Source organism: Ambystoma mexicanum, chromosome 4q, assembly GCF_040938575.1.
Source record: "Ambystoma mexicanum isolate Mex_15411 chromosome 4q, UKY_AmexF1_1, whole genome shotgun sequence".
Classification (NCBI taxonomy): domain Eukaryota; kingdom Metazoa; phylum Chordata; class Amphibia; order Caudata; family Ambystomatidae; genus Ambystoma; species Ambystoma mexicanum.
This window is the reverse complement of record NC_090928.1, coordinates 623,140,953-623,164,963: the sequence shown is the minus strand read 5'-3', so window position 1 is coordinate 623,164,963 and position 24,011 is coordinate 623,140,953. Positions and strand designations below refer to the sequence as shown.

Sequence of the window (24,011 nt, the reverse complement as noted above, 5' to 3'; positions counted from 1 at the left end):
AAGGTCATAAACGAAGACACAATCCCAGCGATGCAAATCCTTAAAATCACGCCACAAGCAATGCATAATGCCAGCCTGAAAGCATCGAAGACGGATCTGTTCAACCAAATGGCAAAAGAAGAAATCATGGAGGAAATGTTAAATCGTCCAGAGCGTGCAAAGATTAAACTGCAGTGTAATGAATGGTCCAAAACAAAGGCAGAAAAGGCAGGTTACTCAATGAACTTACAATGCCCGACTGACATACGAGCATTGAATGAACTTCCACATTACTTGGAACTCTTTCTGGACTCAACCATACGAAAAACTTTCATGAAACTGCGACTAAATATCCTCCCTACCAAACAAAGATTATCCCAAATTCGAAATATACCAAAGGAGGAACATTTTTGCCGCTTTTGTAAGAATAAAGAAACAACAGAGTCTCTTAAGCATCTAATCATGATATGTCCTGTATGACTCAAGATGGCTAATATTACTTCAAGGACAAAATAATAAGCTGATATACACAGTTGTCCAATTCCTTGATAATATCTTGGAACTTACACAAGTTGCCTAAAGTACGTTTTTGTGTTACTTAGTCCATTCTTCTCTTCTCTTCTTTTTTTTTCTCTTCCTCCTTTGAAGATGCGTCACAGCTTTTGCAATTTGTAAATACCGAAAAAGGTTTTATGCAATTTAAATGAAAAGTTTTTGTACAAACTATATCATTAAAAAAAAAACAATGAGAATGTGAGCAATGCACAGAGTTAACATTCTAGTGGAACATAAACGCAGCACAGCAGAATTGAAGCACTTTTTGATTTAGGAAAGCTAGCCCCCAAGTTAGAATTTCCCCCTGCAATGTTCCCTCAACCCACAAATAATTCTGAGTGGATAAACAGAAGCAGCAGGCAATTAGGAATAAGAAACAGGAACCCCCCCCCACCACCGCAAATAAGAGAGAAAACTGGATTTTGAATCCCTTGCAATGTTATGTAATGACACTCGGAAATGGACAAATAAATAATGAATGTGTGTTAAAACCTTGAAGCAAATATAATTCCTCACTAAACCAACAATGCAAAGACACTAATAATCACAAAGAATGGATTACCAAGAGCATGCAATTTCGAAAATGAGTGGAAGGTTTAAAACAGATTGCAGCAAAATGACACATTGGACATTTTGCAATTTTTTCAATACCGGCCTGAAATTACGCAAACGTTTTAATAAAATTTGGAGTGCGGTTTTTGGATTGGAGTATAGAGGTATATCCCAGGGATATTCTAGAAGTGAAACTAGGTCTCTAGCTGGTAAATTGGAGGAGTTATACAAGATATAAAAAGGTGCGCTTTGAGTAAAATGAAGCTGTGAAATAGGAAAGGAGATCAGTTGTGACAAGAACAGTTTTACTTTAAACTAGAGTATTCAGGCTAGCCCACCAAAAAGGGACACAGTAAGATCCAGTGTTGATTTGCGATTTCAACCATGTCACCCCAGCGCCCAACCCTGGCGGAAACCAGTCCGATCACTCGAAATAGTACTAATGGCTTAGGATTACACAAGACAAAATTACTAAAGAGATGGCGCTAGCACAAGAAATCAAGGGCAGGGTTGCAAGAATGAGTCTGACAGTTTCAAAAAGTTATCAGGATAAGGATAGGATGACTTAGAGAGTGCAATAAGGACCAAGGCAAGACAAGGTATACTATGGATTTCTATGGGGTGGTGATTTATACTATAAGGTCCACCTTTTAGTTTTGGACCATCAATAGGTTCTGGTCACCACACGGCAGCACGCCTGGCAAAAAGCTGGGCAGCTCTGGTCACCGGATGGCACTGGACTGGAATGGCAATTCTGGTCACTGGATACTAAAGATCAGCTGGATGGCAGGATTACAGCTGGCATGCAGTTAGGGGGCAGCAGCCAGGCTGGTTCAGGATGTTTCCCAAAAGAATACCACAGCTTTCCCCTTTTTAATGGGAGATTAGTGGGTTTTCAGAATTGAGGCCTTGCTGGAACAGGGTCAGCAATGCTTGGGGTTCGCAGTGGGCCCTGGAGTAGGGTCAGCAATGCTTTGGCCTTGAAGTTGGGATCTGGAATCTGGATGGATGGAACAGGAACGCAGCGCAGGAACGTCAGGAAGAGTGTGTGTGGAGTCTTGTCAGGGACACTTATTTATAATGCATAGTGACATCATCAAAGTATATGGCTGGGGCAGGCTTAACTAAACACGCCTCTAACAACTGGATTGGACAAGGGTGAAAGTCTCTGCCGCGCTCTCAGCTAGTTGGATTTTCAGAAAAGGATGTCAGATTTATGATGTGAGTTTTACACTGTCCAAAACCTCCCACAATTACTTTACCTAAAATCCATTTTGCCCTAAATGGCACCTTCATACAGTGGAAACATCTAAACACTTACATAAGCAGGTTACATATTTTATGCAGCACACAGCAGTCCAATCCTCCAGTTTGTGAGACCTTGTTTCGCCCTTCTACCAGTTTTTCATGCTTTTCAATGGGATTTATATTACTCAAAATTCTACAACTTTATACATGGGCGTGGATTATCATAAGGGATGTATGTACAAACATTTGCATTTGCAACATGGATGCTTTTCTTGTAATCCACAATACTTTGCCATTTCTATTCCCAAGGTGTCAATTAATTCTACCATGTCTTCAATGAAAGCCCATAAAATCATATTTAAACTTTAACATTTTTTGCATTTTTACAAAGTCTTGCTGCAGAGATAAAAGTCTTTAAAGTTTATTTATGAAATGGTCTCTGGAGGCAAATGGCAATCCTTTGTCACTGGACCATTTGTTTTCTGTCGTCTACAGTTCCCACCAACTGTCACTTCCTCCAGAGCAAGGTGGGGGGTTGCAGCTTGATTGAAGGTTTATTGCCCCCTTCCCCTCTTCACACTTCCTGGCCCTGGGAGTTCCATTGTCAGTGGGTTCAGCCCAGCCTAAACTCTTTCCAACCTAGTAATTACCAGTGGGGTGTTAGTTTCTGCTGAGAGTTTATGGTGTCTCTCCCTTCCTCGGGGGAAGCTTTAACTCTGCCAACCGGAATAACCTGTTTTTGGCAGCTTGCAAATCCAGCCAAGGCGATTTAAATCCTTTATTTTCTGACATTTGTTCCTGAATTAAAACAAACCTGTGGAATAAAACAGCCCATGTATGTATTTTCACCAGCTTTCCTTCAACAGTTTACTTTTTAAACAGGCATTTTTCTCCTTTAGTTTTACAAAAGCCCATTTTTACACATGTGGTGAAAACTGCTAGCATTTCCTTTCAAATTCTATTTTGCCATCTGACTTCCCAATATTGCTTTGCAGCCATAGTTATTTTCTTTTAGGCAGTAGTTTATTTGAAGCACAGATGCATTGAAACTGACATGGCTCAGATAGCTGGAGTCTCTTTTGAACTACTGAGCTTTGATACATTTGAAAAGAAATGAACATGTTTTCCCGTGCGAGTAAAAGTGAAGCTCGTTGTTGATTTTTCTCAAAGTTGATCTGACAAGGCCTGTCATTCAGAAATCATGCCTGGTTTTGCTGAGGCACAATGAGATATCATGGGCATGGCAGGGCTTATTCATCACAGTGGTTTAAGAAAGAACAGATGGAATTAGCATCAAAGCAGCATTTTTAAGGGTGAAAAAGTTTACTTTTCAATGGGGATTTTGGGGTTTTCAGCAAAGCAGTGCTGCCTTTTCACTTTCTTCCTTTTGTATATGTCAGGACACACTGTCACGCTCTTGTGTGCCCCCTTGTTCCATCCTGCCCAATGTATGCTTGGCAAGAAGGTGCAGCCATCTTTTTGCTGCTGCAAAACACAGTTTTGAGGCCATGGAACTCACATGAGCCAGCACAGCCATTTTGCTGTTTCTGCGCAAATGCAGCTTGGTGATGTGGGGAAATACTGTTGAGTGGGTCAATATATCCCACATATCCCCCCCAGGACTTCTTCTGCGATTCCAAGTCGAGGGAGAATCGGGCAAGTGGGATTCCTCAATGGGGCAAAGCAGGATCAGTCGTGTACGAGTCCTTCCATCAGAGAGCGGAATGACCCGACCTTCTCGCTGTATCTCATTGGAGCGTGGAACGACACCCCCAGCTTTCTCTTGGATCTTCCCTTATGGTGTTGAGCAACAACCCCAGACTTAGTTGGGTTTCTACTTTCCAGGTCCCAGAGGAGGTCCTCATATGTAGTGAAGGTGCAACCAGTACAAATCTATGAAAGAGAACACAAACCGGTTACTGCCATTTCCCACTAACTGCCCTCCAATTGGGTTGACAGAAGTGGGATACGCAGGCATTCAATGATGAAAATTGATAATGAAGAAAAATACTCCCTGTTACATAATTATACCGAAAACTCTATCTGTTCCCTTCTGGTTCTTCTTTTTCTTATTCTCATGTTTCAGATGTCTCCTCTATTTGATTCTCTCTGGGCTCCTGAGTCTTCATGCACTCTGCAGATCTTTCTAGATTCCGCTGAGCGTACACAAAAGCATGTTGAAGGTGTTTTCTTAGATTCTCAACATACTCATGAGTTGTGGAGGCGTTTATCAGTGTCTGCTCCTGTGTTCTATAGAGCAAATGTTGAGGTAACACCATCCTTCGCCCAGTCATCAGCTCAAATGGAGACATCTTAGTTGCAGAAGAAGGAGTAAATCTGATGGCCATCAGGACAAGCAGTAATCGGATGTCCCAACTTGGCCCAGAATCTGCCACAAACTTTTTTAGAATGCTCACAATTGTATTATTGTACCTCTCAACTCCACCACTAGAGGACCGCCGGTATGCAATATGAAGTTTCCTTTTTACCCCAAGTATCTCTCACATCTTTGTCATCACTTCGCTGGTGAAGTGACTACCCCGGTCTGACTCAATCCTTTGGGGTAGGCCAGAACAAGAAGGTGTGGTTGATCATCAGGGCAGCTGCGGTTTCTGCCTTACAATTTGGGGCCGGGAGACATTCTACCCATTTGGTAAACAAGCATGTTACGGTTAACATGTACTTGTTCCCCCTAGAAGAGCGTATCATTGGCCCGACGAAGTCTACTTGTAAATCTAACCAAGGCAGTGTCATCCCCTCTTCTGGAGGGGAGCTCGGTGTGTGAGTGATGTTGGCGGAAATTGTGCACATACAAGACACTCCTTCAAGTGTTGGTCGAGGTCCTGCCCCATGTGTGGCCAGAATGCAACCTCTCGCAAGATTTCTAAAGTAGTGTGAAACCCCCGATGACCGGCTGTGGCTGCATCATGGGCGTGACTTAACATCAGGCTTCGGACTGAGGTAGGGACCACCCACTGGTCCCAGTCAGATATGGACTCCTTACCAAAAAACCGTCTTGGATTCGGAACATTTTTGGATATTTGATCAACACTCTGAGGTCCTCTTTACTAAATGTAATCGGTATGCGTCAGAGGAAATTTCTCAAGGTCCTCAATGTGTTGATAAAATTTCCCATTAATTGGATCCTCTTTTTGTGCCGTGATTAAATCAGCATCTGGGGTCTCCTTACTCCATTGGGCAGTTCATTGTGAGCATTTGTCTGGGACCTAGTGATAGCAGTGACCTGGATTTCACACAACAGGGACTCAATCTCAAGGAGATCCCACGGGATGGCCCCGGTTTTGGCCAGCTGATCAGCTAGGTCATTTCCAGTTTTGTCTGGTCCCTTGATCTTCTTCCAGTAGATGGTCATCCCACTAGAGGTGACCAGATCATTAATATTTTGGATGAGCTTGCTATGTTTAAGCGTTTTGTTGAAAGCACATAGCATGCCTCTGGTTTTCCAATTAACCAGGTGCTCCACGACCCCGTTCCTGACATAATCTGAATCAGTGATTATGACCAGTTTGTGGAGTTGGTGTTGGATGGCAGTGAGGATAGCCTGATGACCTGCCATCAACTCCGCCACCTGACTACTACGGGGACCAATTTTGTACCCAGCGGAGGGTTCCGGGGCATCATCCACCAAGGCATTCCCAACGCTGGCCACCAGTTCCTTTTCCCCATTGTTGTCAACATGGTAGGAGCACCCGTCCACATAAACTGTGGGCATTATCTCGCACTTTTCTTCTTCATAGACTTGCAGGGAATTCAGGTACGCTTCCATGTTGTCCTGGGTTTTAAAACTTTCGTCCTCTAGACAGTTTTCTCTGGCACAAACATGCAAATCAGCCAGACCTTGCGCGAGGGGACTCTTCTTGTTTTGGCCATATCTGACCTCCACAGGAAAGCCTTGCATTGACAGAATCCAGGAAGTAATTCGGGAATTACTCACATTTCCGGCCCAGATTCTGTCACTTTGGAGGTATTGCAAAGGCTAGTGTGGAGTCTCCACTGTGATGTGTTCCCCCTGTTTGAACGGGCGGTAATTTTTCAGTGCCCACACCGTTGCCAGGAGGGCCTTCTCACAATCGTTGAATTTTTCCTCCACAGAGGACAAAGTCTTGCTTGCATAGGAGATGACTTTATTGACCTTGTCATGCTTTTGATATAATACTGCTGTCAAGCATGTATTCGAGAACCCTGTCTCCAAGAAGAACTCCTTGTTTTTGACAGAGTAAGTTAGACAATGCGCTTGTGAGAGGTTTCTTTTGAGTTGCTTTACTGCCTCGGCTTGTTCTGGACCCCACTCCAACTTGACCACCCCCTTCAACAGATGGATCAGGGGTCTTGTGATCTCTGCATAATCCTCAATGAACTTCCTACTGTAATTAGTCAGTCCAAGGAGGCTTCTTAGCTCACGCAGAGTTGTGGGGTCTTTTAGTTTTAGGAGTGCTTCCACTTTCTTTTCCTGGGGACAGAGACCCTCAGGAGTTATCTCATGCCCCTAGAGGTTGATACGGGTTCTGCACCACTGCACCTTTTGGAAGGATAGTTTTGCTCCGGCAACCCTCAACTGTGTCAGAACATAACGGATTTCCACTATGTGCTGCTCCACAGTTGAGCGTTTTATCAAGACATCATCCACATAGGCCAGGTTACCCCTTTCACCCAAGTCAGGAATGGCCTTATGTAGGAAGATGTTGTATTTGTTGCCGGAGTTGATGCATCTGAAGGGAGTCCGGGTCCACCAGTACTGCTGCCCACCAAAGGTAAAGGCCAGCTTGTATTGGTCCTCCCTACTGACAGGCACAGTCCAGTACCCATTGGTCATGTCAATGGCAGTGTATACCTTTGGCCCCTGGTCAATGTAGGGGAGAGGCAATCGGGACATGTGGACTCATTTATTCAGCTCCCTCAGGTCAGGACAGAGTCTCCAATGGCCGTTCGGTTTTAAAATCCCCAGCACCGGATTATTAAAGGTGCTGTGAACTGGACGAATTATCCCACGGGACTCAAGGTTTTTGATAATTTCCATCAGGGACTCCATGGATGCGAGAGGCAAGCGATATTGCTTCACTAACACTGGAGTCATTCCAGGGTCCGTGGGAATTGTTGTAGTATGGATTTTGGTGCAACCACAGTCATACGAGTCCACTGCAAAGAGATCTTGAAATCTAAGAACACCTGTTTCAACTTTTGCTTTTGCTCCGGAGTCTCACAGGCATCAGCAAGGTTAACTCGCTCTTCAACCATTTGCCTGAAGCTTGGAAAGACTTCCGGTTTTGCTATCTCAGCGGCCTCCTCTAGCTGTGTGGAGAGGTCCCTGGTTAGAGTATTGACCTGGACAGAGGGTTTCAGGTAGGAGAGACAGTCCTTGTGTACCTGGAAGATCACCTCATCCTGCCTGATGTTGCAGGTCACCTCTTTCTCACCATAAGGGCAGGAAGAGTACACCAGGAAATTCCCCCCTTGCTGGGTGAAGATCCTGTCTGGTGGTAAGTCATTGTCACGATCACTGTCAAAACAGTCATTGGGGATTGGTCCCATCAGCTCATTACCAAGATCCATGGAAAAATGGTGGTCATTAACCGCCATTCCAATAATGGTGCCTGCGCCCAGAGTGATACTCCTAAGGTCGCTGTTATCCATCAATATTGGAATGGTGTTGTGTTCTAAATTGACTAATGGTGTTGGGTTTAACCCCAACCTCTGCTGTTGGAGATGGGCATTGAGGTGTACATATGCATCAGGATTTTGCAGTTTCTGTCCTCTTTTAATTCAAGTGGGAATAGTCATGTCCATCCTGGGATGGTGACCTCTCGAATTTGAACTTCAACTGCATACGGCAGCAGTTAGGCTGATCGAAATGCTTTTTCTCAATCCTCAAAGTCCATGGGATTACCCGCTAGTCGGGACCAGGCTTTGTAATTTATCAGATCCAAATTAATGGTAAAACGATTGGGAATGTCACTGCCTAAATAGAATGCAGCAGGGACATCTCGCACGACCCAACAATTATGTACTATGCTTTTGTTTCCTATAGAGATTTTGAGCATACACCTGCTAGGCAGGAGATGTTTGAAATTGGGAGTTTCCAGGCCCATTTCCCACTTATCGATCAATTTAAAGGTGGGAATGGCTGGATCTTTTCAGAGATGATGAAGCTCTTACCATTGTTCATGCACACTCGGGCGAGAACAGATTCCTTCCCCTCATTTAACTGAATGGGGATGAATAACTGTTCTCTAATTTTCTGAATATCAGCTAAACTTTGAGCTGGTTTTTCATCACTTTTGACTATGGAATTGGGATTTTCAGATTGTGAATTGGTATAGAATTTCAAAGTATTTCCTTCCAGTGTGGAATGGCACTTACAACTGGAAGGAAGGTTGATTTTCAGGAATGGAGAGGAGTTCCCATCACCAGTTTGTTGTATTATAGCAATTACTGTCACATCAGGTATTTGATTGTTCTGAAATGAAACTCAAAATGATCAGGTTTTTGTTCAAGCATGTGGCATGTGCCATTTAAACTAACATGGTTGACACTCTATTTCAATTGTATTGGCCTCTTAGTCTGAACCCAGATGACCTTATTCACACAGTCTATTAGGGGGGACAACCGACGCAGGATGTCATTCCCCAGGAGAAAGGGTGTGCCCTCTGGAGTCACGACTATGACCGGGTGTTTCACTTTGTGTCGCCCAATTTTTATTTACAAATCCGCAGTCCCCTTAACAGGTATTTAATTCCCATCGAAGTTCTGGAGTTGTCCAGGAAGAGGGGTGAGAGGGATCTGGTATCTCTCCCCCTTCCTGGATTTAGCTGATCAAAGGCCCTTCTTGACAGAAGAGTGGCTTGGGATCCAGTGTCCACCAGCGCTGGAAATGTACACTGCCCTTGCACCTGGACCAGGGCATAAAATCTACCCTCTTTCTCCACCAATGGGCAAAGGTAATGTGCATTTTGGGCAAGCTGGGTGGTAAATTTCCTTATTTTTGACTCCGACACAGGGGTAGTTTGGGCATAATTCTGTGTGGGAGTTTGGGGATCTGAAAGAAAAATTTGACATTCAGATATTTGGGGAGTTTTGGGATCCCCTTTTTCTGATTCTGCGCTGCCTCCCCCCCCCTTTTTGGAGGCAGTCAACAGAATTGGTTTGTGACGTTTGGGATCCCTCTGTTACTATTGGGTTTCATGGATGCTCATTCTGGGGTTCAAGGATGGGCGATCCTGATTTAGTCCCCACATCCACCCAGTCTTCATTTAAATTCCTTGGGACCCATTTTTCTTTGGGAGGAGTCCCCCCCATCCCTGAAGGAGAAGATCTTTTTCCCAGAATCCTCTAAGGATTCTTCCCCATTAAATTGGAGGACACTAACTTCCTCCACAAAATGGGCCTTTTTGTGTTCTTTATTTCTCCTACCTACCCTCTGTTCCTTGGGTTGAAGGTTTTCGGGGGTAGGAGATTTTGGTTCCAGTTCCTGGGTATCCAGGGGCTTTTCACGAGTGATGAAGGAAGCTTCCTCTAGGGCTTTACACCTCCCTTCACCCCCTGCCTCCTCCTCTCGAACTGGTGAGCCGTAATCTGTCTAATGGGGTCTTTCATCATAACTCTCGAGTTTATTTGCCGTCTTTGGCTTAGTCACCCGAGTCCACTCGCCCTCTGACTCAGAGGCAATACTACTTGAGGTCCCCTCATGATCATCTAGGCACTCCCTGATTCTGTGAGCTTGAGACGGGCTCGCGGAATGGAGGGGTCTAGTTACTCTATTCCTGTGGTGCTCAGGAGAGTAGTCTTCTGACTCTTCCCTGCTCTCAGGGTTGGCAGAGTATCCCCCCACTGCCCTAATTGGGCAGAGGTCTTCAGGATGCTCTTTTCAGGCTTCATTTCATTTGGTTTTTTATCAAATTTAACCAACTGGTCCCTTGGAAAGTAGTATTTATGTGTATCTAATTCCTTGACTCTCCCCTCACAGGAGACTTCCTTGCCAGAGACATTAATGTTTGGGTATCTATACAGGGACGCCCATCCATCACTTTCTGGGGGGCACTGACCTGTCAGTTCCATCATGCTTGGTCTATTAAATTCTGATGGCCTCATGGTTTCTGGCTCATGTGAACCGGCAGCCATGAAGTCAGCAGTGCACAAAGTGTTAAATGGGTTTGAGTCCCTTAGTACAGAGGTCCTTATGCTATGATAAGGGGTTGCCCTGTCCCTCTCTACCTGTTCAGGGTCCCTCCAGTTAGGATTAAATCTAGCACCCTCTTTCTCCAACCTTGCTAGTTTCTCCTTCTCAGCCCCTACTTCTTGATAATAAGCAAAGATCTTAGCTCAGCTATCAAGGCTTTACTGGCCTCTATGACCCGCTCTTGCGCTGCCACTTGTTGGTGGAGCCCATCATTCTTTTCACAGAGGGCCTCATTGTCTTTCTGCGCTTCCTGTATGGTTTGGGAATAATGAGACACTTTCTGTTGCAGGAGACTCACAGCTGAGTTTGTGCATCTTTGGGTTGGGTGTTCTTTTCCAGAGCACCTTCTACCCGTCTGGCGTGCTCCAGTAGATTCCCATACTCTGTTTTGAGTTCATTTAGTTTCTGGAGTGCTAACTCACTTCCCCAGGTCATCCCTTTGTTGCTTGATGGTATTAGATTTTTGGTGCTCTTGATCAAATTCTGCTTGAGAGTGGAGTTCTCTCAAAATTAATTATTATTTTCCTCTTTCAACCTTTCGACCTGATCTTGTAGCATGGTTATTTGTCCTGAGCAGCCTCTATTATACGTTAATTCTTGAGTCAGCTTCGGCTGTCTCTCTTCTAGGGAGTCAATCTTTTCCTGACACTCTATTTTTGCTGCTTCTAGTTGGGCCTCTATGTCTACATTATTCTGTTGTTGGAGGGCCAAGTCCTCTTTTAATTTTATGATGTAATTTCCAGATTCTACTTCCAACTCTTGGCTCTTCTATAATTCTTGTTCTGCTAATTTGCCTGATTTGATTTAATAGTTCAGATTGATTCTGCGCTAGAGTTTCATTTTCCTCCTGCTTTTCCCGCATCACTCCCATATGGAGATACATGTAGGCCGCGATCCTGACAATTTTAATTAGCTCCTCTTTAATTTTCGGGGTCATATGTAATTCACTCCAAGCTTGGTGTAATAGGCCACCGTCCTGCCATGTCTCCAGGTTCATGGCAGTGACCTGTTGTGTTATTTCTTGCAGCCAGACTTTTTCATCCTGTTCTGGCCACTGACCTCTGAAAAATAGCTTGTGCAGAAGGTGCTTCCTAGCTATATTGATTTTTACTATGGTCATTTTGGACATGTTCTTACTTTATTAATGTATTTATTTATGTAAGGGTAACCTGTATTCAATTGCTTTCTGTCTATTTTGGGGTTGATTTAGCTTTAATTTTTAGACACAGGCCTGGTACTTGGAGTATTTGTTTTTGGAGGGTGCTTGTACAGTGTAACCCAGCACTCCAACCACACAAAGTAGCACTATCCTGCAGGTTAGTCTGCTGTGCTAGACTGCACGGGTGGTAACCAAACTCAATCCCGGACTCGAGCCCCCAAATTTGTTAAGGATTTCAATCAGGCGACACACGCCTTGGTCTCGGCCTAGTATGCAGCGCACAACCGAAATGCTTATCTCTTCATATTATATAGATTCAATATTGAGATGGTAAACCACTCATATCACACCCCCTTTTCAAATACCCCGGGTCACAATGGACCATGAACCAGGCTGGTTGGCAAAATACTATATTTATTTATTTATTTGAAAATTCAAAAGAAATCATACACTTTTAATATGAGGCAGAAATCACCAATGGGGTGATAATTACAATGAGAATGTGAGCAATGCACTGGGTTAAGCTTTTAGTGGAACATATACTTAGCACAGCGGAATAGGAACACTTTTTGATTTAGGAAAGATAGCACCCAAGTTAGAATTTCCCCCTGCAATGTTCCCTCAACCCACAAATAATTAATTCTGAGTGGATAAACAGAAGCAGCAGGTAATCAGGAATAAGAAACGGGAAACGTAATCCAAATCTGACAACACCACAACCCTAAATAAGAGAGAAAAATGGATTTTAAACCCCTTGCAATGTTATGAAATGACACTCAGAAATGGACACATAAATAATGAATGCGTGTTAAAACCCTTGAAGCAAATATAATTCCTCACTAAAGCAACAATGCAAAGACACTAATAATCACAAAGAATGGATTGCCAAGAGCATACAGTTCGAAAATGAGTGGAAAGTTTAAAACAGATTGCAGCAAAATGACACGCTGGAAATTGTGCAATTTTTTTAATTCCCGCCTGAAATTACCCAAATGGTTATTAATAAAAATGGATGAAATACACTGATTTGGAGTGCGGTTGGGTTGGGGTATAGAGGTATATCCCTGGGATACTCTAGAAGTGAAACTAGGTCTCTAGCTGGTAAATTGGAGGAGTTATACAAGATATAAAAAGGTGCGCTTTGAATAAAATGAAGCTGTGAAATAGGAAAGGAGATCAGTTGTGACAAGACAGTTTTACTTTAAACTAGAGTATTCAGGCTAGCCCACCAAAGAGGGACACAGTAAGATCCAGGGTTGATTTGCGATTTCAACCCTGTCACCCCAGCACCCTACCCTGGCGGAAACCAGTCTGATCACTCGAAATAAGACTAATGGCTTAGGATTACACAAGACAAAATGACTAAAGAGATGGCGCTAGCGCTAGAAATCAAGGGCAGGGTTGCAAGAATGAGTCTGACAGTTTCTACAAGTTATCAGGATAAGGATAGAATGACTTAGAGAGTGCAATAAGGACCAGGGCAAGACAAGGTATACTATGGATTTTTATGGGGTGGTGATTTATACTCACAGTACAACTTTTAGTTTGGGGATTTTTAGACTATCAATAGGTTCTGGTCACCACAAGGCAGAGCGCCTGGCAAACAGCTGGGCAGTTCTGGTCACCAGATGGCACTGGACTGGAATGCCATTCTGGTCACTGGATACTTAAGATCAGCTGGATAGCAGGATTGCAGTGGGCATGCAGTTAGGGGGCAGCAAGTCAGGCTGGTTCCAGATGTTTCCCAAAAGAATACCACAGCTTTCCCCTTTTTAATGGGAGATTAGTGGGTTTTCAGAATTGAGGCTTTGCTGGAGCAGGGTCAGCAATGCTTGGGTTTTGCAGTGGGCCCTGGAGTAGGGTCAGCAATGCTTTGGCCTTGTAGTTGGGATCTGGAATCTGGATGGATGGAACAGGAACGCAGCGCAGGAACGTCAGGAAGAGTGTGTGTAGAGTCTTGTCAGGGATACTTATTTATAATGCATAGTGACATCATCAAAGTATATGGCTGGGGCAGGCTTAACTAAACACGCCTCAAACAACTGGATTGGACAAGGGTGATAGTCTCCGCCTCGCTCTCAGCTGGTTGGATTTCCAGAAAATGATGTCAGATTTATGATGTGAGTTTTACACTGTCCAAAACCTCCCACAATTACTTTACTTAAAATCAATTTTTGCCCTAAATGGCACCTTCATACAGTGGAAACATCTAAACACTTACATAAGCAGGTTACATATTTTATGCAGCACATAGCAGTCCAATCCTCCAGTTTTTGAGACCTTGTTTCGCCCTTCTACCAGTTTTTTGCATTTTTCAATGGCATTTATATTACTCAAAATTCAATAACTTTATACATGGGTGTGGATTATCATAAGGGATGTATGTACAAAAATGTGCATTTGCAACATGGATGCTTTTCATGTAATCCGCAATACTTTGCCATTTCTATTCCCAAGGTGTCAATGAATTCTACCATGTCTTCAATGAAAGCCCATAAAATCCTATTTAAACTATAACATTTTTGTAATTTTACAAAGTCTTGCTGCAGAGATAAAATGCTTTAAAGTTTATTTGTGAAATAGTCTCTGGAAGCAAATGGCAATTCTTTGTCACTAGATCATTTCTTTTCCTCTTCAGTAGCCACCAACTGTCACTTCCTCCAGAGCAAGGTGGGGGGGTTACAGCTTGATTGAAGATTTATTGCCCCCTTCCCCTCTTCACACTTCCTGGCCCTGGGAGTTCCATTGCCAGTGGGTTCAGCCCAGCCTAAATTCTTTCCAACCTAGTAATTATCAGTGGGGTGCTAGTTTCTGCTGAGAGTTTATGATGTGACTCCCTTCCTAGGAGGAAGCTTTAACTTTGCCAACCAGAATAACCTGTTTTTGACAGCTTGCAAATCCAGCAAAGGCAGTTTAAAACTTTTATTTTCTGATATTTGGTCCTGAATTAAAACAAACCTGTGGAATAAAACAGCCCATGTATGTATTTTCACCAGCCACCAACCCCTTCACATTGCTAGGTAATGGCAGGCTTTCCATCAACAGTTTACTTTTTAAACGGGCATTTTTCTCCTTTAGTTTTGCAAAAGCACATTTTTACACATGTGGTGAAAACTGCTAAGCATTTCCTTTCAAATTATATTTTGCCATCTGACTTCCCAATATTGCCTTGCAGCCATAGTTATTTACTTTTAAGAAGTAGTTTATTTGAAGCACAGATGCATTGAAACTGACATGGCTCAGATAGCTGGAGTCTCTTTTGAACTACTGAGCTTTGATACATTTGTAAACAAATGAACACGTTTTCCCGTGCAAGTAAAAGTGAAGCTCCTTGTTGATTTTTCTCAATGTTAGTCTGACATGGCCTGTCATTTAGAAATCATGCCTGGTTTTGCTGAGGCACAATGAGATATCCTGGGCATGGCAGGGCCTTATTGATCGCAGTGGTTTAAGAAAGAACAGATGGAATTAGTGTCAAAGCAGCATTTCTAAAGGTGAAAAAGATTACTTTTCAATGGGGATTTTGGGGTTTTCAGCAAAGCAGTGCTGCCTTTTCATTTTCTTCCTTTTGTATATGTCAGAACACACTGGCATGCTCTGTCAGTGTGTCCCCTTGTTCCATCCTGCCCAATGTATGCTTGGCAAGAAGATGCAGCCCTCTTTTTGTTGCTGCAAAACGCTGTTTTGAGGCCATGGCACTCACAGGAGCCAGCGCAGCCATTTTACTGTTTCTGCGCAAATGCAGCTTGGTGATGTGGGGAAATACTGTTGAGTGGGTCAATATATCCCACAAGACCCTCCATGCCCAGTATACCCCAGCACCCGGTCTTCTTGCCCCCTACAACCTGCACTTGCCCTTACAGGCACCTTTCCCCTGACAAACCTGGTGGGGTGTGCATCCCTACCGAGCCTGGCCCATCCCTGTCCTCGCGCTTCACATGTGGTTCTCACTCCCTGCTTCCCCCGGCACTTGTCCACCTGGCCTTCCCTTAGCACTTGACTAACCCAATTGACCCTCTTCTTCCCCTCCTGCTCCACCCCTGTACTTTTATACATCCTCTTGCCTCACAACCCCCCCACCCTAGTATTTTCCCTTCTGCCCCAACCTACACCTCCTCCCCTCCCCACTCCCTCCTTCCTGCACTTCTTGTTACTGCTCTTGCATCATCCAAATGACACAAGGCCTAGTAGGATTGTTATGTTTTTTTCTTTCCTGCCTCCCGCCTTTTTTGTCTTGTGGTGCCTTGAAACACCATTTTGTGTATAGGTGCTTTACAAATAACCAATAAAAAAATAAATTAAATGAAGTCTATCCTCGCTGGAAAGTAGGAATCGTGATAAGTGGCTACAGATAGCAATAGACCAAAGGTTTAGGTGCCACAGTGTTAGACAACATTGAAAAAACAAGCGAAGGAATATGTCTTTCCAATGTGCACTATGAACATGCACCTGTGGCCTTTGCACATTTACATCTTACTGTGGAGGCCCACATGTGGAGGACAACCAGGCGTGTATGCATCAATACAGAAATCAGTATAATTGCTGGAATATATATACAAAGAAGCCAGTAAGCCTTTCAAAACTGAACTCAGAATGTTTTCTTTATATTGTTGCTCATTGCACGTGTTGCCCTGGCTGCAACAATCCACCAAGCCTGGTGTGAAATTTCCCACCACCCTCCCCCTTCCAGGTCCGTCTGTGCCTTCTCTATATGTTCACCCACCGTTTTTGTATTCAAATTCTTTTTATTTCAGAAAAGAAGTGGCCTACTTTGGCCCAAAAAACTGCGCCACACTATTGCTTTGCCCTATTGAATTAAAGGGAAATCCGAGCTTGTCTGCACCTCGCCTAGGGTAATCTTTGAAAGAATACGTAAATCTTGTGGGACCAGGCGCATTGATAACGTTTGAATGGAAGTAAATATTTTCATATGTGGGATACTTTAAATATTTTGTTGTTTTTCACTGCACAGCTTGCCATTAATATTGTTCGGTTTTGTGACATGTGTTCCCAAAACGAAACTCCCTCTGACAGGCTGGATGAAGGGTCGCATTGTTATGTGCCCTTGAATCCACTGCACTAACAATTTGTAGGCCAATATGTGTCGAATATCCACAGAGAAGTGATATGATTCACTATATTGAAAGCTTACATAGGAATGTTAAGTTTCTATTACTGAGATCTGTCTTTCGATGCATTTGGTCATCCGTCACATAGGGAGAATGGACACACAATACAATGTAAGGAAAGTTTCAAATAATATTTATGCAAGTAAGGGTGGCAAGTGTGATGTATGCTACATGATTTATGTTGTGATGGGTGAATGTTCAATTTGACGCAAATAATAGATACTGTACGTGTTAATTGTAACTTAAATTGATAGCTAACATAAATATGTACTGTGTATTGTGAGAAACCAGAAGGTGTCTCACCCGCCAGTCCCCGGGGATCTGTCGTCCAGGTGGCCAGGACATGGTCATCGCTTTTGGATCCAGTTCCTGGGGGTGGACCAGTTGGGGAGGATCACCTGGATTGAGGGGTCCTCTGGGAGTAGAAGTGGGACACTGGAGGGTGAGATGTGGTATCCCCTTCCCAATAACACCTTTTCCCCATCCTACCAGGTAGGATACCTAGGAATTCAACCCCTGCACTCCTTTTCCAACACAAACTCTTTCTCACGGACAGTTCACTATGAGCGACAACGGACTAACACCAGAGCCATATACCTGACATGTACCAGAGCTGTGGACAGGCAGGGTCAGGCAATTGTGGATCATTACACACACCTGAGTTCCACCACACTTCCCAACACTGATAAAAGGCGGAGCATGAAAGCACACTGTGAGTGAGGCAAACAACACGAGAAAACAGCAGTTCCAAGATGGCAGTTTAGTACAAGGAGAAAGACGGCGAGACTAGAGCGAGTTGTAAGGAGGGAAGTACCTGTGATCTCTGAAGTCCGTTACTTTCATGAGCCTTGCAAAGTAAGAAACTGAAGACCAGGAACTAAGGCTGATCAAACCTGCAAATTGTGTCGGAGATAACCAGGGCTCTCCGGCGTCGATAACCATGGCGGGGAGGAGAGAATGCCGCTATGGTACTGTCCCTGGCTCCTACGACAAAGCAGCGTCAGAAAAGACAGCCCAGCCGGTGATTCAGAGAGACTGATATCAAATCAGCTTGTGTTTTGAACCAAAGTTGCCAGCGGCAACATTGTACAAAGAGAAAAGTGTGTGAGGCATTTGCAAAGAGTGACCCTGGGATCATTTGAACTTTGCAATTGAACTTTGGGAGGCCCAGAAAAGACACCATACACAGAGTGGTCCGGCGCCACATGGGTGCTCATTTCAAAGTCTCTGTTAGGTATCCAACTGATGCTGAATGTGAATAAAAGGAATAATGAGATTGATGTGGTCATGTAACGGTTCAAGCTAAGCCCTGTGCACATTTAAAAGACTTTGATAGTTCAAAGTGCATCACAATTGGTCTGAGCCCATCTGAGGGAGACTAATTAAGTGTATGAAAAGGGATCTGAGCATAGCTGAGGGTGAACCATGAGTCACCCGAGAAGGAATTATCTGAAATTAGTTTGGAAAGTATCTGAGCCCGGAAGAGGGGGATCCAGGGTGAACACCCAAAATTGAATACTGGAAAGAGGAAACAAACGTTTTCGTATAGTTTTGTGTAGCAGGCCCCTGAGTCAAGAGACTTGCGAGAAGCAAAGAGACATGGACCCAGAATGTCTTGAACTGTGTAAATGGAACTGTATCCTTCTGCTCTACAAGCCAGAGTTTGTGCTTTGCTCAAGTGAACCGCCTTGCCCTGTGCTGAAAACGTGGGGAAGGGAGGCCAACGGCGCAAACATCCTGACTTATCATTTTGTGAACACTTCTTTCTCACAAACATCCCCCCACATTATTTGTACATTAGTAGTAAGGTTTGGCAATAGATTTCTTTTAGTATCGGCCCTTTTTATTTGACAAGACTCCACTAGGACTGCATTATTATTTTTTGATGGTCGTAGCTTGTTCCCATCTGTACATTTAGGTTTAGATAGGCGTTTATCTCACCCTTGTGAAAGTTCAATAAACACCCTTGAACTGTGGTCTCTTGTGTCTGTCTAGCTATTGATACCATGCCTTCCTTATAGTATATACAATTATAAATTGGGTACTGAAATATATTTTTGCATTCTCGATTTTACATAGTTATTTTATACCGATGTGCGCCTGTCATGGGTACAGTTTACCGGTCGACAGCTTCTTCAACCGCAATTGACAATAATCATCAACAACACATCAGTGATAACCATTATCTGGGACAATCGCCAGACACAAATCTGTCCTTTTGCGGTTGAGGTGATAAGGAGCAACATGGCAACCTATAGGTTCTGAAAACGTGCAAATGTGAAAGTGTTGCAATTGAAATTTAAACCACTAATTTCTTCTCTGTAATGGAACGCCATGTGTGTCGATCATAAATTGGCGATGGAAGATAAATCTTTCTGTGAAGAATGCAAAGACTGGGATTAATCGATCGATGAACAGAATCAGCATTATAAGATCACCGTTCACAGTTAAACAAAAAATGAGAACCATGCAATGTTCGCTAGCTATAACCTCTACTGGAAAAAGTTACCCATGTTTTCGTGGACTTTAGGACCTCTCTTCAGCATTATATAAAAATTTAAAGTACTTGTTACGCTCCCGACTATAGCTGTTTTTTTCAAAATGTTTTAATCATTTTTATGAAAAGAAACAAAAGTTTTGCATCCGTTTGTGGATATGGGCGTTTATGTTCCTGGTTCTCCATTAGATAAAGTTATGCAGTTGGTGATGACAGGGTGGTTGAGCTTAAAATGCAGCCACCGTCCAGAGATGCGCAGCTTATCAGTAAGCTATTAGACACAAAAGCTATAAGACAGGCACACATTCAGCAGGCATGCCAAACGGTCACAGATCCTTTTCTCAGGCCCTGGGGTGACTAGATGGGCTATCATACAGAAATCCCAGCAACCTTATAACATTGTCATCTTCAGGTGTAGACTATCTGTTTGGTTGTTCTGTAAATCGCCCTGAGACCAGGCTGGAGAGATTTTATTAGCCCTATATAAGAATGGAATACCTACAGACACAAACTAGCATAGCATGAATCATTTTCCAAATCTTATTAGGTAAAGAATGCATTTTTACATGGTGCAAACTCATTGTATTCGTCTTGTTGGTCATTAATGCGAGCAAGCAACCTTCTTTCTGTATAATCTGAGTGGAATGTCATTAAACAAATACTGGAACACTATTACAGCTCTTCAACTTTAAAAAAAAGATTGAATACATACCCGCTGCTGCCCCAGCCTACAAATTAAGGAAAAATGGTTCTGTAAGAACAAATCAGCAAGACATCAAATTTGAATTCCACAAAGGAGACAAAGGGGGTATTACGATCCAAACGTGTATCAATGTCGTACCTGTTTTTCAGTATCAATAATTTCTGAGGTTTGCAACAAAGGTTAAAAAAGCACACATGAAAATAAACTACTCTACCTATATCCCTCTGACACCCCATTGCTCCTTGTCCAATTGCCCCAAGAGCACAGGTACAATCCTAATTTAGAAATAAATGAATGTCATTGGTTCGGCTTGCCACATAGTTGAAAATGAAGAACGACTTATCAAGAAAAGTGCAACACACAGTAAGCATTTATTAACAACAATATATGTAGTGCTGTTGTCACTGAATATGAATACCGGATGTGCCCCCAGAGGGATCGTAAATTCCTTAAGGTCAGAAAACCATGTTGCCTAATCTCTAGATTCCCATCCTACTCCCAGAATAGAAGATGCAATCAAATTTAGCTTCAAAGTTGATCTCACTTCATGAAACACAAAAGCTCATTAAGACAATGAGAAATTGACAAGCACTCGTACAAGTAAAAAACCCAAATATCATTGAAGACATATATTTTACATATTTTATGTATGTAAATTAATAGACAAAGGGCCTCATCACAAGTTGGGCGGAGCGGTAAAAATGTGGCGGTTACGCTATTACCGCTCCATTACTGCTTTGCCCAATCCTGAGGTTGGGGAGAGTCCGAGCACTCACCTCCAGCTCTGAACTGGGGGTGAATGTGTCAATGTTACGCCTATTTTCAGTGCAATTAGCGCTGCGTGTTTAGCACTGCAGCAATTGTTCCGAAAATGCCCCATAAAGTCCTCTGGATTCAAACTAAATGGGGATTTACTGCGGTACCACAACTTGTGATGCAGCACTAATAGCGCCGGACCAAGTTGGGGTAACGCTAATTGTGTTGGGTGGTATTGGATTTACCGCCAGGATACCACCAAATTCATGATGAGGCCCAAAGCGGGTTGAATTAATATATACAATTTCACTTCAACAAAAATAGATTCATATACAATCAATGAATTCATCACAAATTCACAGTCCAAAACATCCTTGTGTTCCATCAAACAATATATCCTTCTTGCAGGGTGTTCATATAAATTAGTTACAGATGATAAGTCGTATACAATGACACAAATGCTCTCCTCTTTAGATACAAGGACAAGGACAATTCAGATAGATGAAAGTTCTTTTATCTTAAACTTGTCCGTCCTAAACTTCACCAACGCGTTTCAGATCACACATCCTTCTTTGGAGTTTGGGGGGGGGGGATCGAAGCTTTGCTTCCTGATTTTTAGCCCCAAAACTCCACCTTCCCATCTCACAGTGAAAGCCTTCCATGACTTCAAAATGTAGCCTTCAGCAAAAGATAGATCCCTCTTGTTCCAGCAGACAAGGTAAACACATCCCTCTAGTTTTCTTGACCATAACATTCGAGTCGTGGAGCCGAAAAGCTTGTTTCATATTTCACTCCTGTACCCAAGGACTTCATCCTAACCACCAAGGGAGGGAATTCATCACTTTGAATTTCCGTAAATTGTTGTCCATTGGTACATATATTTGATCTCACTTCATGCCAGGTCACTAATTATGCTCACAGTGAGTTTCCTTCTGCCCCAGGTAATTACATATTATTGAGGCCATGCCAGTTTTAACAGTCCCATGCATGCTACTGCAGTAAAAACATTTTCATCCTGGCATCTACATTGCCCCATAATAGTGTGATGCTCCATCAGATTTGGAAGTTCAGATGGCAGTCCCATGTATGCTACTACAGTAAAAAAAAACATTTGCATCCTGGCATTTACATTGCCTCCATAATATTGTGATGCTCCATCAGATTTGACAATGAGATGGTCATGATGGGGCTGCCCAGTGTGAAAGTCGCATAGTGGATTATATACTCACCGAAGTCTGCAGAAAGAAATTCTGACCAGGACTCAAAATAGTTTAGCGTTTGTGTTGAAAAATTCAAATCAGAGGTCAAACCCCCAAGTCTTCGCATCAATTGAACAATGGTATATTCCCCATGAAAGGTTAACATCTTCTCAATGGGCTTGTTTTCAACCAACAGCGTTACTCTACTGGCCAGGGATCTGTCTAACCCTCTTGGTTACATCTCAGGTCTGGTTAGATTAAGAGCCTCATGGTGCTAATCCTGTGAGAGAAACAATGGAACACACCGACTTGGTAGTCACTTTAATCATCTTTGATGTCTATCTGGGGCCCCAGCTTTCCCTACCCTTTCTGGATGCAGAGATAGGTACGACACCAGGTATATTGTTTCCTTTTTGGGATGCAACGACAAGAGGGCCTTTGAGAGCGGTGGGGGAGAGTGCAAGGATGCCAAGTACTTTCCTTCCTCTTGGGTCCTGGGGAGGGGTGGGAAGTGTGCCAGGCTCGGGGACCTGAACATGTCAAGACAGCATGGGATCCCTCTCAACCTCAGCAGGAGGCCTACTAGGGGGCTTTCCAGAGCTTGTATTTCCCGAAAGGTGGGGTGAGGGATTTGGGAGGAAGCTATTCTCTGTCAGTGCTGCCTGTGCCTGAATGCAACTGTCAAGTCACACTTGTTATCACCCCATACCTGATGTACCCTGCTCTGGCCAGTGTTCTTTTTCCTCTCTTTCAGGACTTCAGAGCCCAGAAATCCTTGTGCTGGAGGAGGGAATGAGCAACCCAAGTGAGCCGGAGGTGAATAGCAAGACCATGAAGCGTTACACGCTGCAGACCGGTAACCAGCAAGCTCCAAAACATGCTCACAGAAACTTTGAGACTGATTGTATTTCCCGTGGGCCACCAATGCAGACCTCGGTTGACCCACATTGGGAGACAATGCACATAAGAACTTTAAGAGTGGTTGTCACAGGCCGGCATTGCAAAGCTCCGGTGGACCCTCATTTGAGGAGGGGACACAGCTTCTGCTGCCTTTTAAAGCCTCGTAATTCTGAGTCATGATCTCGAAGGAGAACAAGCTAGGGATTGGCCTGGGGAACTGGAAGGGGGTGCAAAGGCCAATGAGTGAGGGTGCGTGGGGCATAAAAGGAAATACAGGAAACCGGACAGTGTGGGTTACTCGGGTGAGGTCAAAGGAGGTGGAGACGGACCAAGAGGAGGAACAACGGTGGAGAAGAGCTTGGTGGAAGACTGCAAGTGGCATGTCCAAGGTGAGGTATTAGTTGGTGAGAGGAAGTGGTACTTGGGTGGGAGAGTGCATGTATGATGATTGGGGAAAGTGACTGAGATTAAGTAACAGAGTATGGGGTTTATGTGAGAGAGAGTGAACTAGGTGAATGAGATTGTGAAAGAAGGGTGACTGTGAGAGAAGGATGGGTGGAGTGTTGTGTAGTGTACGGTGGAGAGGGGAGAATAGTGTGCAGTGGAGATAGGAGAATAGTATAGTGGAGAGGTGAGAATAAGAGTGGAGAGAAATGAGAAGAGTAGTAGTTGAGAAGATAAGGAGTGTAGTAGAGTGGAGAGGGGAAGAGTAGTAGAGAGGTGGAAGTAGTAGTGAGGAGAGTAGTGTGAGAAACCTGAAGGTGTCTCCCTAGCTAGTCCCCAGGGATCTGTCATCCAGGGGGCCAGGACATGCCCATCGCTATTGGATTCAGTTCCTGGGGGTGGACCAGTGAGGGAGGATCACCTGGATGAGGGGTCTTTGGGGAGTGGCACGCCGACAGGTGAGACGCGGTATCCCCCTTCTTTCAACACCTTTTCCCCATCCTACTACGTATGACATTCAAAAACACTGCCCCCCCCTTATCAGACATGAACACTTTCGCACAACACGGAAAAGAACTGACAAACACCAGAGCCGTTTACCTGACATGTCCCAATACAAGGGTCAACCAAAGTCAGGCAATTGACCAGAATCACACACACCTAATGGTCCTTCCCCTTCCCCACAGGGATAAAATG

General features: G+C 43.7%; 1 protein-coding gene across 2 annotated transcripts in view; it reads right to left on the bottom strand.

Annotated features, from left to right (window-relative positions):
• LOC138467869 (N(4)-(Beta-N-acetylglucosaminyl)-L-asparaginase-like) overlaps positions 1–24,011 on the bottom strand; it is a 601,150-nt gene that overhangs the window by 195,923 nt on the left and 381,216 nt on the right. The window contains exon 7 of one of the 2 annotated variants that reach the window (XM_069608161.1): positions 20,026–20,041. The exons of the other annotated variant lie outside the window; for it this stretch is intronic. Coding sequence (XP_069464262.1) covers positions 20,026–20,041 — 16 coding nt within the window. The remainder of the gene's footprint in view (positions 1–20,025; positions 20,042–24,011) is intronic. 2 annotated transcript variants of the gene reach the window in all.